Source organism: Pseudopipra pipra, chromosome 16, assembly GCF_036250125.1.
Source record: "Pseudopipra pipra isolate bDixPip1 chromosome 16, bDixPip1.hap1, whole genome shotgun sequence".
NCBI lineage: Eukaryota > Metazoa > Chordata > Aves > Passeriformes > Pipridae > Pseudopipra > Pseudopipra pipra.
In genome coordinates, this window is record NC_087564.1 from 14443337 (window position 1) to 14455945 (window position 12609).

Below are 12609 nucleotides of genomic sequence, written 5' to 3' on the forward strand. Positions count from 1 at the left end.
ACCTTGTGGAAGCGTGCTGCCACTTGGGAAGGAGCCAGCCAAGCCTCCAGCACAGCAAACTGATGGCTAAATACCCAAAAACGTGGAATTCAGAGGTGGTTTCCTGTGTCTGTTTCGTGCTGGCCTTTAAGGAATAACAATGCCTTCCTTTCTCAACAGCTCCCTGAAAGGAGAGCGCAGCCAGTTAGTGGTCTCTTCTCCCAGGTAACAAGTGACAGGACAAGAGGAAATGGCCTCAAGTTGCACCAGGTTGGATATTGGGAAAAATTTGTTCATGGAAAGGGTTGTCAAGCGTTGGAACAGGCTGCCCAGGGCAGTGGTGGAGGGATTTAGAAGCCGTGTAGGTGTGACACTGGGGGACGTGGTTTTGGTGGTGACATGGGAGTGCTGGGTTCACGGTTGGACCGGATGATCTTGGAGGGCTTTCCCAACCTAAATGATTCCAGGATTTATGATCCCTTCTGTGAGGGTTTCTCCTGGTCAGCCCTTTGCTGCCATGCTGAGGCTCCACCTCGGGCATTCACCAACTCCTGTGTTCAATCATTCCTTTAACACAAAGCCCCCAACCTTGCCTCGTTTCGTGCAAAGCGATTATGGTATTGATGAGAGCTCAAGAATTTGCGGGCAAATTTCATCCATGGGGCTGGATTGCTGGTCCTTTAGCTTTTCATTGGAGTGGTGGAAAAGGATTGAAGTGTGTACAGCATCACTGGGACATTTTCTGTACCTGTTCATTTGTGAGGCACCAAAATTGAGGTGTTTCAGCTCCCTGGGGAGCGGAGGGGTGGGAGTCAGCGGAGGCCACACTGCCCACTCAGGCGCCTTTGGAAGTGCAATTCCTGCTGCCAGGTTGTTTAATGATAAATGCCCTCGGGCTGCTAACAAGTTACTGATTGAGTGACTGTCCGTGTGAGGCTGAGGATGAAGAAGGGGGCAGAGGGATGATGGAGAGCAATTCCACTGCTGGGGCCGTTCTCCCCTCACAGCAGTTCAGCGTTGCTGACCTTGTTGTGGTAGTGGCTTATTTTTCCTTAAACGTTGGTGTGGGAATATGGGTAAGAGTCTTTTCTCTTGTTCATTTCTGCTTGCTTGTTTGAATGGTGGGTTTTTTTCAGGGCTGGCTTTTTGGTAAAAGCCTCCATTATTTTCTTGTAGTTTTCACTTGTGTATTTTGTGTGTTGTGCTGGGGGGAGCCAGGCTGGGAGAGCTGGGGGGGTTCACCTGGAGAAGAGAAGGCTCCAGGGAGACCTTAGAGAGCCTAAAGGGGCTCCAAGAGAGCTGGGGAGGGACTTTGGATGAAGGGAACAGCTTCAAACTGACAAACGGCAGGGTTAGATGGGATATTGGGAAGAAATGCTTCCCTGTGAGGGGGTGAGGCCCTGGCACAGGTTTCCCAGAGAAGCTGTGGTTGCCCCATCCCTGGAAGTGTCCAAGGCCAGGTTGGATGGGGCTTGGAGCAACGTGGTCTAGGAAGGGGATGGAATATGACCTTTAAGGTCCCTTCCAACCCAACCCGTTCTGGGATTCTGTGATTTGCTCTGTTTTGTGCAAACCATCTGCCCCTTTCGCCCCCTATAGAAAGGCTCCTATAGCTTGGGAACAAGGTGGAATCAGCCATGGCACAAACCTCTCCCCTGGCCTCTGTGTGCTGGGTGTGAGCAGCTCTGCCCCTTGCCTATTACAGGGTGTTGAGCCAGATGCCCTGATAACACAAACAACCCTCAGCTACAGCAGTTTCAGACAAAGACTCTCCAAACCCATTTATTCTGCCTTGTGGAAAAATCCTGGCCAAAGCTGGGCCCTATTAGCCAACCTGTCTGCTCGGGATGGCACAAGGACAGGCACATCCTCCGTGCTTCCCCCTCTCAGGGAGCTCCCTTTGCCATTCATGAGCCTCCCTTTGCCATTTGCTCCATGGTTCCTGGGGTGCAGCCACCCTTTCGTGTAATTAAGCTCGAGTTGCAGAGCTCCCATTAATTATCGAGTCTCCTGTCTCTTGGCTTCTTGTCTGGGAGACTTGGGTCTTGGTGTCTGGTCTGGGTTTTTAGGGAAAGGGTGCTCTGTGCTGATCTTTCCTCCTCCCAGTCTTCCTGCAGGGTGAACAGGAACACGGTCAGTGGCTATTTCCTTGCTGGCAGAGACATGGCCTGGTGGCCAGTAAGTAGAGACCTCCCTGTCCCTCTGTGGCACCCTGGGCACAGGGACATCCTGTGCACCACTGTCCCTCCCACCAAATCCCTTCCCTGCTTTCTCCACTGCCCACGCTTTCCCCCACCCTGCCCACCTCCTCCTGCCAGGATTTATGTCCTTGGAGCTGCATTTCCCTTCTCATTGCACAAAGGGTACTGGAGCCCACGGGGCTTGTCGGGCTTCTCTGAGCCTGGGGAGGGATCCTTGGAGTCCAATATCCATCTCCACTCTCCCTGCGTGCTCCTGGTGGCTCCAACAAATCATGGGTGTCCCAAGTTTGGTTTTTCCTTCTCATTTTGGTACAATCTTCACAAACTGGCTGTAGGTCCTTCCCATGTCTGGTACTGGCTCCTTGCACGTGGCCACCATCCGGGCAGGGTGAGTGGCCACCATGGCAAATGCAGCAACACGTGGCTCCTCCTCATCCTCCTGAAGGCAAGAAAGTCCATCCCAAACCCATCAGGGATGTCCAGATGAGCTGGATCCATGGGCATGCTGGTTCCTAGGACTCACAGCTACCTGAGTTTTACCTATTAAGGGATTTTCTTGCAAAAAAGAAATCCCACGTGGGGGCCCTTTTGGCCACGCTTCGTTTCAGAAGTGGAAGGGAGGTCTGTGCCCTGTTGCTCCCGTTCAGGCATTATTTTTCCCTGCCTCCTTTTCCTGAATTATCCCCTCGAGGCTGCGCTGGTGGGGAAGCACCAAAGCTGGTCCGTGCAGAGCCGTGGGGATCCAGCGTTTGGGCACCTGCAGCCCCTCCTCTGCTCCCGCAGATCGGGGCCTCGCTCTTTGCCAGCAGCGAGGGCTCCGGGCTCTTCATCGGCCTGGCCGGGAGCGGCGCCGCCGGGGGAATCGCTGTCGCCGGCTTCGAGTGGAATGTAAGAAATGTGTCGTGTCATTAAGGAAATGAGCTTGTCGCAGCAGATGGCCCATTTCACTGTCTCGAAAGGTTTAGGAGGAGCCGTGCAGGGGGGTAATTAACACAACCCTGCTAACTCAGCTCCTCCGGCTCGTGTAGGGTGAGTTCACAGCCAGCTCAGCTCCACGTGCTCAGGGAAAAGGACATTTTGGATCCAATTTCCTAATCCAACCCCCCCAGACCCTGTCAGGAAAATGACTGAATAGGTCACCCATTCCCTGCTTCCCTGCATGTTTAATCCAAAGTCCTTGGGTTCTGCAGCAAAAAAAAAAAAAGCATTTGGCTTGTGTGGTGCTTAAGGAGTTGGTGGGAAATGTCCAGTCAGGAGCTGAAGGGCTGAGGGGAGCAGGTTCCTGCTGGCAGGGGTGCTGGGGGATCTCCACCAGAACCCCATGCCTGCAGTCTGAAGCCATTTGGGGGTGTAAATGTGCCCTCAGGGGTAATCCAGGACCGGGTCAGGAGCAGGGACAGGGTCTAGGAATGCAGTCAGTGTCGAGCTGCAGCAGGATCCATGTTTTTTTCCCTCTGTGCCATGTTCCTCCTTCCCAACAGGCGACTTATGCTCTTCTGGCACTCGCCTGGGTGTTCGTGCCAGTTTACATCTCATCTGGGGTATGTACAGCTGTCCTGAGCCTGCTCTGGGGACCTCTGCTCACAGGAGGACTGTCACCACTGTCCCGTGGGACTCTTGAGTCCTGCCCTGGAACACTGCTGTCCCCTTGCCCCATCCCTGGAGGGTGGGCCCTGGACAGGGCAGTGATCTCTCTCTCCCCCCCAGCAGATTGTCACAGTGCCCGAGTATCTCCAGCGGAGGTTTGGAGGGGAGAGGATCAGGATGTACCTTTCCAGCCTGTCACTCCTGCTCTCCATCTTCACCAAAATCTCAGTGAGTAGCTCCCCCTTAACTTTGTCACAAATCCACAGCTGATTTCCAGCTATCAAAACGTTATTTTTGGGCTCAAACCTTGTGTAGCCAAATCAGGGGATAGCAGCTGCTGCAGGATGCTCCAGGAGGCAGTGGGACAAAAAGTGGGAATTTGTGGGCAGGTGCTCTCTGTGACACCCCATGAGTTCTTAGGCAGTGATGTCCATGTCCATGTGGCCCAGACAGGGCATGTCAGGATTCCCAAATTTGCCTTATAGCAGAGGTTGTGGGTGAAATGTGCTCCGAGGTCTGAATTTGTGTCCGTGCTCTGGCAGTGACGCTTTCCAGCATCCCCAAAGGACCCAGCAGAGCCAGGCACTGAATTGGGAATGCATTCATTGCTTTAGGGAGCGTGGGTGGGTTTTCTGAGGAAAGGAAGCCTTGCTGCAGCTGTAAGATATTCAAGCCTGTACAGATAGTGCCTGATTTCCAGGCACTTTTCCACAGGGATGTTTTCCCCTCATTTTGACCTCGTTCACAACTCCCTGTGTGCAGCCTCCGCTCACGCTGGTAACCACGGGAAGAGTTTATCCGAGGTAAAACAGCCAAAGAGCCTGTGATACCAGGTCTAGGGCAAGCAGGAGAGAGCCGGGCACAGACAGCCCTGGGGGGCTGGAGACAGCGAGACAGAGATCAAGAGCAAACAGCTCAGAAAACCTGGAGAGAAAACCTGCCGGAGGGAGCAACCAAGCTCTGATGGAGCAGGTGGATACGACCTGGGCTCTGCTGGGGCTGAAAGAAAAGTGCTTTTGCAGGTGTCTGGCTGCAAGAGAAGTGCTTTTGCATGAGGCTGGCTGTGAGCAGAGGCTGGCTGAGGCAGGAGGGGCACTGCTGGTGTGTGTCTCCCCACGTCGAGGCGCTCAGCGCCTGCCTCTGCGCTTGGCAGCTCCGTCAGCCTGGCTGGATGCAGCATCCCTCCCTGCACGGTGTCTCTGCAGCCCCAGGCCCTGGGCTGAGCTGTGGGGGGATCCTCTGGGTCCCCCTCCGAGGGATGTGGGGGCTGGAGCAGCCCACAGACAGGGCTCACTGAGCACACCCATCAGCACTTAGTGCAAAGGGAGGGGCTGTGTCCCCCTCGGGCAGAGCCCTGCACTGAGGGGATGTCCCCGGCTCCAGGAGCCCCCTGTCTCCTTCCCAAGCTGCTCTCTGACCTTGGGCAAGGAGTTATGTTTTGCATTTAACAGGCAAGTTGCAGGGGAGGTGGCAGCCCTTTCCCCATCCCTGCTGGCTCAGGGCTTCCAGAGTGGTAGAGGTGACGCTGGTGACTCCATTGGTGCAGCTGCCACCTGTATTTCCCCCACAAAACCATGCCCTGTCCTGCTGAAGGGTGTTCTTCCCATAAAACTAACATTCTTTATATCCTAATAATATATACTGTTGAAAATCCTACAGCATCATTCCTGAAATCATCTTGGCTCCTGGAGCACCAGTTCAGTTTCCAAGTGTGGGCAGTGATGCTCTGATTATTCCCTGATGTCCTGTAAACTCTTGTCCCTGATTCCCCTCCTGTGTCACATCTCTCCCCTGCTCCCTTCAAAGACCCAGGAGGAGCCTGGGGGAGATGTTGGAGCACGTTTTTCTGTGGTGCTGGACCCTGGTTCTGTGATCTGCAGGGAATCTGTGGGATTCACACAGATCCCTGCTGGTGTTTAAAAGGAAAAGTTGGAACCTGGGATAGGATTTCTGCTGGGGTAGTTTGTTCTCAATGGTCTGAAGAAGAGACCATTGGTAGTTTTGAAGTTGTCTTGGAGTCTCTTTCCAGACTATCACCCATGTCCCCTCTTCTCTTACCAGATGGGGCAGGGGGCTGTGCTTGGTCTCTTTGGTTTCCAGTCTCTCCGTGGCTTTGCCCAGGGGGACGGATGTCCTACAAACTCATTCTTACCTTGGGAGATGGTTGTGGTGTCAACCCTTGCCTAACACCAGATGACCCTGTAGATGACCCCTGGGCAGTGCCTGCTCCAGTGGGAACCTCTGCTGTTCTCTGGGCCCTTCTCAGCACAACCTTTTGTTTGGAGCCCGGTGGACACTCCCAAGCTCCTCTTCCCAAGCCTTTCCTCAGCCAGTGCTGTAGTTTCTTTGGTCTGCTGAGCTTTCTGTGATCTGTGAGTCAGGCAGGATGCAACAGAAGAGGAATCAGCCTAATAAGGGGATTATCTTGGCATCTGGCTCCATTCACAGCAAAGTCCACAGACAATGGCTGTTTCCAGCAGTGGGTTGGGATGAATGTCTGCAGACACAGGGGCGTTGCCAAACTGGCCCAGTGTCCCCACGTCCCTGTCCCCGGTGGTGGCCGCAGTGGGGAGTGTGGGAGGGGAGTATGAAGCTTCGAGCAATTAGGCAGGGCTGTCTCCTGGGGAGGTTCCTTTGGACCTTGCTGGGGGCTGCCTCAAAGCCCAGGATTAGCTGGGCTTTTCCTGCCCTCTCTCCCTGCAGATGTTGCATTTATGGATGGATCTCTGCTCCGTGTTCTCCCGAGCTGAGACACGGCACCAGTGCTGCTCCCTTGGCTCTTCTTTCAGGACAGGGGGGATGACAGTCCCTCCTCTACTGGAATCCCCCCTTTGTTGGACCCCATCTTTCCAGGTTTCATGGCAGGCTGCAGCAGAACAGCCCAAAATCCCGCTGAGAGATGTCACCCCCCCAGGTAGGAACACGGGAGGAGCCCCAGCCCTGGCAAAGAGCCCCTGGAGACTCCTCTGTACCCTGGGTAACTCGTTCTACCGAGGCTTTGGCTTCACCAATTGTTAATCCCAAGCTGTCTCCAAAGCCCATTTTCATTGGGAAGGCATTAACAACATTGGGTAAGAACGAGTTTCCAAGTGAGGTCACCGGTGGAGGCAGGGACCTCTCTGGATTATGAAGCCTGACTTCAAAGGCTTCTCCCCTCCTTTTAAGGTTGAAAGGACTTATTTTATGAATAGGTCATGCCTGGTTTTAATTAGCTTGTTTTTGTGTTTGGGATGTCTTATTAACAACTCGGTCACATGTGCTTTTATTTTTTCCCACCCTTGCAGAATTAGCAGGAAGGGAGGTGGAGGTACCTCTGCTTCCTCATAGCAAAGCCTTCGACTCATTTGCAGACGACTGCAAAAATGATTAAGCATTGAGAAAGCCAGGAGAAGCAATTATGAAATATCTTGTCCAGGGATGAATCTTCCAGCTGGGCTGCGGGGAAGGGTTGCTGGAGAAGCAGGAAGTCACAGGGGAGAAAAACTTCCTGGCTGGGCGCTGACGTGACAAGTGATGGATCCCTCCAAGGGACGTGAGGAGCTCTGGAAGACACCAAGGATGCTTGGCTGGCCCTGTGCTAGGAAGATTTAAAATATTTTGTGTTCCCACTTCAGGTTGTGTTGTGAGGAGGTGGCTGAGGGCCCTTGGTTGAGGCTTTTGTGCCTCATGTCACTGAAGCTTGCGCCGTGTGAATGGTTTAGGTGTCCTTTTGTAGGGTTCTTGGTGGTATCAAGCTGTGGTTGGATTGCATTTGTGGAGGAAAGGCATCAAGGAGCCACTGGTAGAGGTTATGGCATGGTTGCCCATTAGTTGGTTCCTCTTCAAGAGGTCATTGCAGGGCTGAATTCCCTCTTGGTGCTCACAAGGACTCTCCCAGACATGTGGCCAATCCCAGGTGCAGCTGAGGACACGTAGTACCTCCCTTGGGAATGCCAGGCATGACTGTGGTGTAAAGGCTAGTTCAGATGTCATGGAAGAGTCCCTGAGTAAGGATCCTCAAGATGGTGGTGTAAGTGCCCTTCTGGTTGGTTTGACTTGATTTAACCAAGGTTATGCCCAACGCTGTGGGCTCACCTGGGGAATGGCTTTTGTGCTGTGCTGAAGCTGGACATGGGCTCACCTACTGGGTTTTGGGCTGATGGAGCCAACACACACCTTGGCTTTTGCTCTGCATGATGCAGCATAGCCCCTCTCCATCACTGGAGGATGGTCCTCAGCTCCTGTGTGGGAGCGTCCCGGAGCAGTGCTGGGAGGAGGGAGGGCAGAGTTGGGGCAAGGAGGTGTGATATGGGAAATAACACCAGTCCTACACCTTACTAATCCCAAGAGACTGCTTCTGCATGATTGGGCAAGACAGCCCTGCTGCTGGGGGATGGTTTTTGGGAGGTGTGTGAAGAGAGATGTCAAATCAGAGCTGATATCTTGGCTGTGGGAACCCATCGCGGCCCCGGGCGAGGGTGTGGAGTCGGCTTGTCTTGCCTCTTCCTGCCCCTTCTGGCCTCATTCCCTTCTCCAAACAAGGTTTTTGTGAAGATGACCCAGCTGAGCGTGGGGATGGCTGAGCTCAGCTCTGGGTGGAGGTGTGGTGGTGGCACTGCCACTGCCACTGTGCCTGGTCCTGCCACGGCATCACTGCTTTTGTTGGAGGAGCTGCCCCAGCTCCGAGTCTCCACTTTAATCTCATTTCCTCCAAACCATGACAACCCCCACGTGTGTACAATGACAGCTGGAGCTGCCTGCTCTGCTCCTCTGGGGCTGTGACACCCATCTGCAGCTGTGACAGGGCCACCCACCTGGGACCCTCGGCTTCAGGAGTGTCCTCCTGGAATGTGCCGTGTGGTGTCAGAGAAGGCTCCATGGACACCTCATTGTGGCCTTCCAGTACTTAAAGGGGCTTATAAAAAAGAGGGAGAGTGACTTCTTATGTGGGCAGATAGTGATAGGACCAAGGGGAATGGTTTTAAATTAAAAGAGGAGCGGTTGGATATTAGGGAGAAATTCTTCCCTGTGAGGGTGGGGAGGCCCTGGCACAGGTTGCCCAGAGAAGCTGTGGCTGCCCCATCCCTGGAAGTGTCCAAGACCAGGTTGGATGGGATGGGGAAGGTGTCCCTGCCCATGGCAGGGGATTGGAATGAGATAGGCTTTAATGTCCCTTCCAACCCACACCATTCCAGGGTTCTGTGTCCTCCCTGAACCCACAGAGCTGCCTGTTTCCCTGCTGTGCTGCTCTTGCAACAGCCCTTGGGTGGTGGATGTCACCTGTCCCAGACCTCCTGTTCCTTCTTCCACTCACAGACAGACCTGTATTCGGGGGCCCTCTTTGTGCAAGTCTGCCTGGGCTGGGACCTCTACCTCTCCACTGTGCTCATGCTGGTGGTCACTGGGCTCTACACCATTGCAGGTAGGTCGCTCATCATCCACTGGCCTCAATTTTTCTGCTTCTTTTATTGAGCCACACCACTTACCCTCCTGCTTTTATTTTACTATTGTTATTCTTTGAAGGTTCCCTGGGGTTTATACCAGTGGGGTTCACATCCCTGCCCCAGCCAGCATCTGAGCAGCCTCCTGGAGAGTCAGCTCAGGTGATGACTCAGCCCATGACCTCTCCTTTGTCTTTACATCTTTTCATTTGTAATAACTCCTCCCCCACCGTGTACTTAAGCACTTTCTTGTGTGTGTACCTATTTGTAACAGCAATAATCAGGGCTTCTCCCATTACAGGACTATTATTATGGAATCTACAACCGGAGAGCCCTTGACCCAACTCCTTTCCCTCCCTCTTGCCCTGCCCTCAGTGCAACCTGCTGCCCTCTCTCCACTAAGCTTTCAGGAATATTTCTTGCCCGTGCTTCCCCGTTGTGGGACCAGCTATTTTTGTGCAGGGTCAACAAATAATGTTTCTTCTGTGATCCAGAGGTGATGAGGGTTTGGAGCTGGAGCTGGAAATTGGGGTTCCTGGCTCCCAGCCCCGCTCACACCGTGGGACTGTGTATCCCTGCCAGCCCTTTGGGTTATTATGTTTGCTGGGACATTCCCTCCCCTGGTAGTGGCAGTGAGACACTCAGCAGTAAATTCCCTCGTTATCTCACCCCGGCCATCAAAAGGGGAAACAGTTTAAGTGTATCCATAACAGGGTGGATTTTGCAAGACTTTGGTTTTAAGCAAATCCCATCTCGGGTTTTTCCTGCCCACAAGGCTTGTTGTGATGTGAGGCACCTCAGTGTGAGCTCAGGCAGGTGTGATCATTGCATCACCTTGATCCTGAGAACATCCCTCCAAATCCCAGGCAAGGCCAGGGATGGTGCAGCCCTGAATTCCCAGGATGTGATTCAGTGACTGGGGTTGAAACTCATTCAATTTTTGACCCATTTTCCTTAGCTCTGCTACTTTTTAATGCTTTTGCTGATGTGCTGAGTGATTGATATCTGGCTGGGTAAGCAGGTGCTGGGTTTGCAGCAGGTCTGGAGGGAGAGCTTGGGATGGGGAGGGAGAAATGCTGCTGGCTGTATGGCCAAGGGGACCCCACTAAGCACCATGTGCTGGAAAAATAAAACTGCAGGGTTTGGAGGAGAACTGAGGGTGTACAAAGGGGAAACCTGGTGTTAGGCAGAGGTTGGTGAATGATGAGATCAATGTCCTGAGTCTGATCTGCTGCTGGAGCACCCAAAGAGCCGGGGCTGGGGCTGGCTGGCATCCTCCTGATCGTGTGGAGATGCGGGGCTGCATCCCTCCTGCCATCCCTTGGCTCCTCTTCCCTGCCTGCCCAGCAATCCCTTGGATCCCCTCCCTGCCCCCGGTGAGGCTGCAGCCCCTGTGGCTTTTGGCTGCTCCCCCCACCTCACCTTTGGGGGTGCTGTGCTCCCCTCAACACCAGAGCTACCGAGGAGCTGTTCCCTCTTCCCGCTGCAGCCCTCCCCCCCAGTGTCAGCAGGTTGAGGCTGGTGACAGGTACATCCCCATGGGAAGCTTTATTGGGACATTCTGACTGTTCCAAACTGGAATCCAGCAGTATTCCCAACCTCCTGCTTTGCTCTCATACAGGGGGGCTGGTGGCTGTCATCTACACTGACGCGCTGCAGACGCTCATCATGGTCCTGGGAGCCGTCGTGCTGGCAGTGAGAGGTAAGAGCTGCTCCAGGGGGACCTTCCCTCCTCACTCAGGTGGTCGTGGAGGTAAATAAAAACACTCAGTCTGAGCCATTCGTTGGCCAAGATGCCCGGCAGGACTTCGGTCCGTGGCAATCCCCTAAATGTGGTGCCCCTGTGTCCCCCCTGCTTCCCCCGTGTGCCATTCCTGCAGGTGCAGATGCCGTGGAGCATCTCCCTGGTGCTCCACGTGGGACTGTCCCCAGCAGTGGTGACATTCCCGTGAACATGATTGCTCCATATTTGCCTCTCACTCTGAGAGACTGCTCAAGTATTTGACAGCGAAGCAGCATTCCCAGTTCTGCTCCAGGTGTTTTGGTGGGGTCTTCAGACAGGATCCTGCTGCCTGGGGATGTGCACAGCAGAAGGTTGGTACTGGAACAAGGCACGGCTGCAGGGGTGGGATGTGGAGCGTGGTGCCATGCCCTGCTCCGGGTTGGAGTGATTATAGTTCATCACCAGCCCTTCCTGAACCCCCAGCACTGTTGTGTCTCCCTAAATTCAGCCTCAGAGCATCCTTGTGAGGACGGGAGCTTTCATCAGCCTGGCTCTGCCATCGGGGCTCTTGGCCCTGAGGAGCAGGAAGCAAAAAGTTAAGTCCCAGCTTCAAAGGCAGGTGTTTAACTACAGAGGATGATTTCCAGAGGCACTCCTGAGATGATTTCCACCATCTCCTGGAGAAGGCAGCTTAGGCAGGCAGGTAGGAAAGGCTCTGACCCAGAGCTGTGGAGGTGGGAGCAGGCCCAGAGCTGTGACCAGCCCAGTCCCGTGGCTGCTCCCCTGTGCCAGAGCAGAGCTCGCTCCTGGGCGAGCCCTTGGACACAGCAAGGTGTATTTACAAGAAACAAATGAAAGGACAGAGACTTCCTGGAGAAGGGACAACAACAATTAAGTACCCCAGCAGTGGCACGGAGCTGCTCCGGGCAGAGGAGCTCGTTGCCTGTCGAGGCAGAACAGAGCAGTGGCTGCAGCCTGTGCCTTAGACGTGGTGCCTGGATGTTGTGGATCGTTGTCTGGAGCTGTCCTTGGCCGTGGGGCTCTCTAAGGCTTGTCTCTGCCAGGCTTGGCTGGTGCAGCTGCACAGAGCCAGAGGAGGAGGGCAGGTAGGCAAAGCCTGGAAAATCCCCTCCGGCAGCGGCAGAGCCCGGCTTGTTTTGGCTTTGCTGCCTGCAAGTGTGGCACGGTGTGTGCAGGGGGATGAGGGGGCTTGGCAGAGGGACTGAGCCAGGGGAGCCAGAAGATGAAGCTGCTGGTTGCACAGGTTTTTCCTCAGGTTTCAGGAGACCTCAGGACCTGGAGGTGGGTGTGCCCCAAAGGTGTTTGGTTTTCTCCAGCTCTTGTAAAGCTCAGCTAATAAAGGACACTTTCAATAGAGTCATGGAATGGTTTGGGCTGGAAAGGACCTTAAAGCTCATCTCATTCCACCCCCTGCCATGGGCAGGGACACCTTCCACTAGCCCAGGTTGCTCCAAGCCCTGTCCAACCTGCCTTGGACACTTGCAGGGATGGGGCAGCCACAGGTTCTCTGGGAAACCTGTGCCAGGGCCTCCCCACCCTCACAGGGAAGAATTTTTTCACTTTGCTGAACAGAAACCTTGGCAGTGCCATTGGTGGCTCTGCTTAGCTCTGGCAGACTGTGCCATCCTGCCATTCAGCACGGGAATGTTAATCCCAGCAGAGCCCATGGGCTGCATCC

The 12609-nt window shown here is 54.2% G+C and overlaps 1 protein-coding gene across 3 annotated transcripts in view; it reads left to right on the forward strand.

The window, feature by feature from the left end:
- The first annotated feature begins 848 nt into the window (after positions 1 to 848).
- SLC5A10 (solute carrier family 5 member 10) overlaps positions 849 to 12609 on the forward strand; it is a 40039-nt gene continuing 28278 nt past the window's right edge. Inside the window, exons 1-7 of one of the 3 annotated variants that reach the window (XM_064673331.1) lie at positions 849 to 1055; positions 2086 to 2157; positions 2964 to 3068; positions 3662 to 3721; positions 3888 to 3995; positions 9063 to 9168; positions 10809 to 10889. In XM_064673331.1, coding sequence (XP_064529401.1) covers positions 942 to 1055; positions 2086 to 2157; positions 2964 to 3068; positions 3662 to 3721; positions 3888 to 3995; positions 9063 to 9168; positions 10809 to 10889 — 646 coding nt within the window. In that variant the 5' untranslated portion in view covers positions 849 to 941. The remainder of the gene's footprint in view (positions 1056 to 2085; positions 2158 to 2963; positions 3069 to 3661; positions 3722 to 3887; positions 3996 to 9062; positions 9169 to 10808; positions 10890 to 12609) is intronic. The other 2 variants (XM_064673332.1, XM_064673333.1) reach the window with 2 other exon arrangements.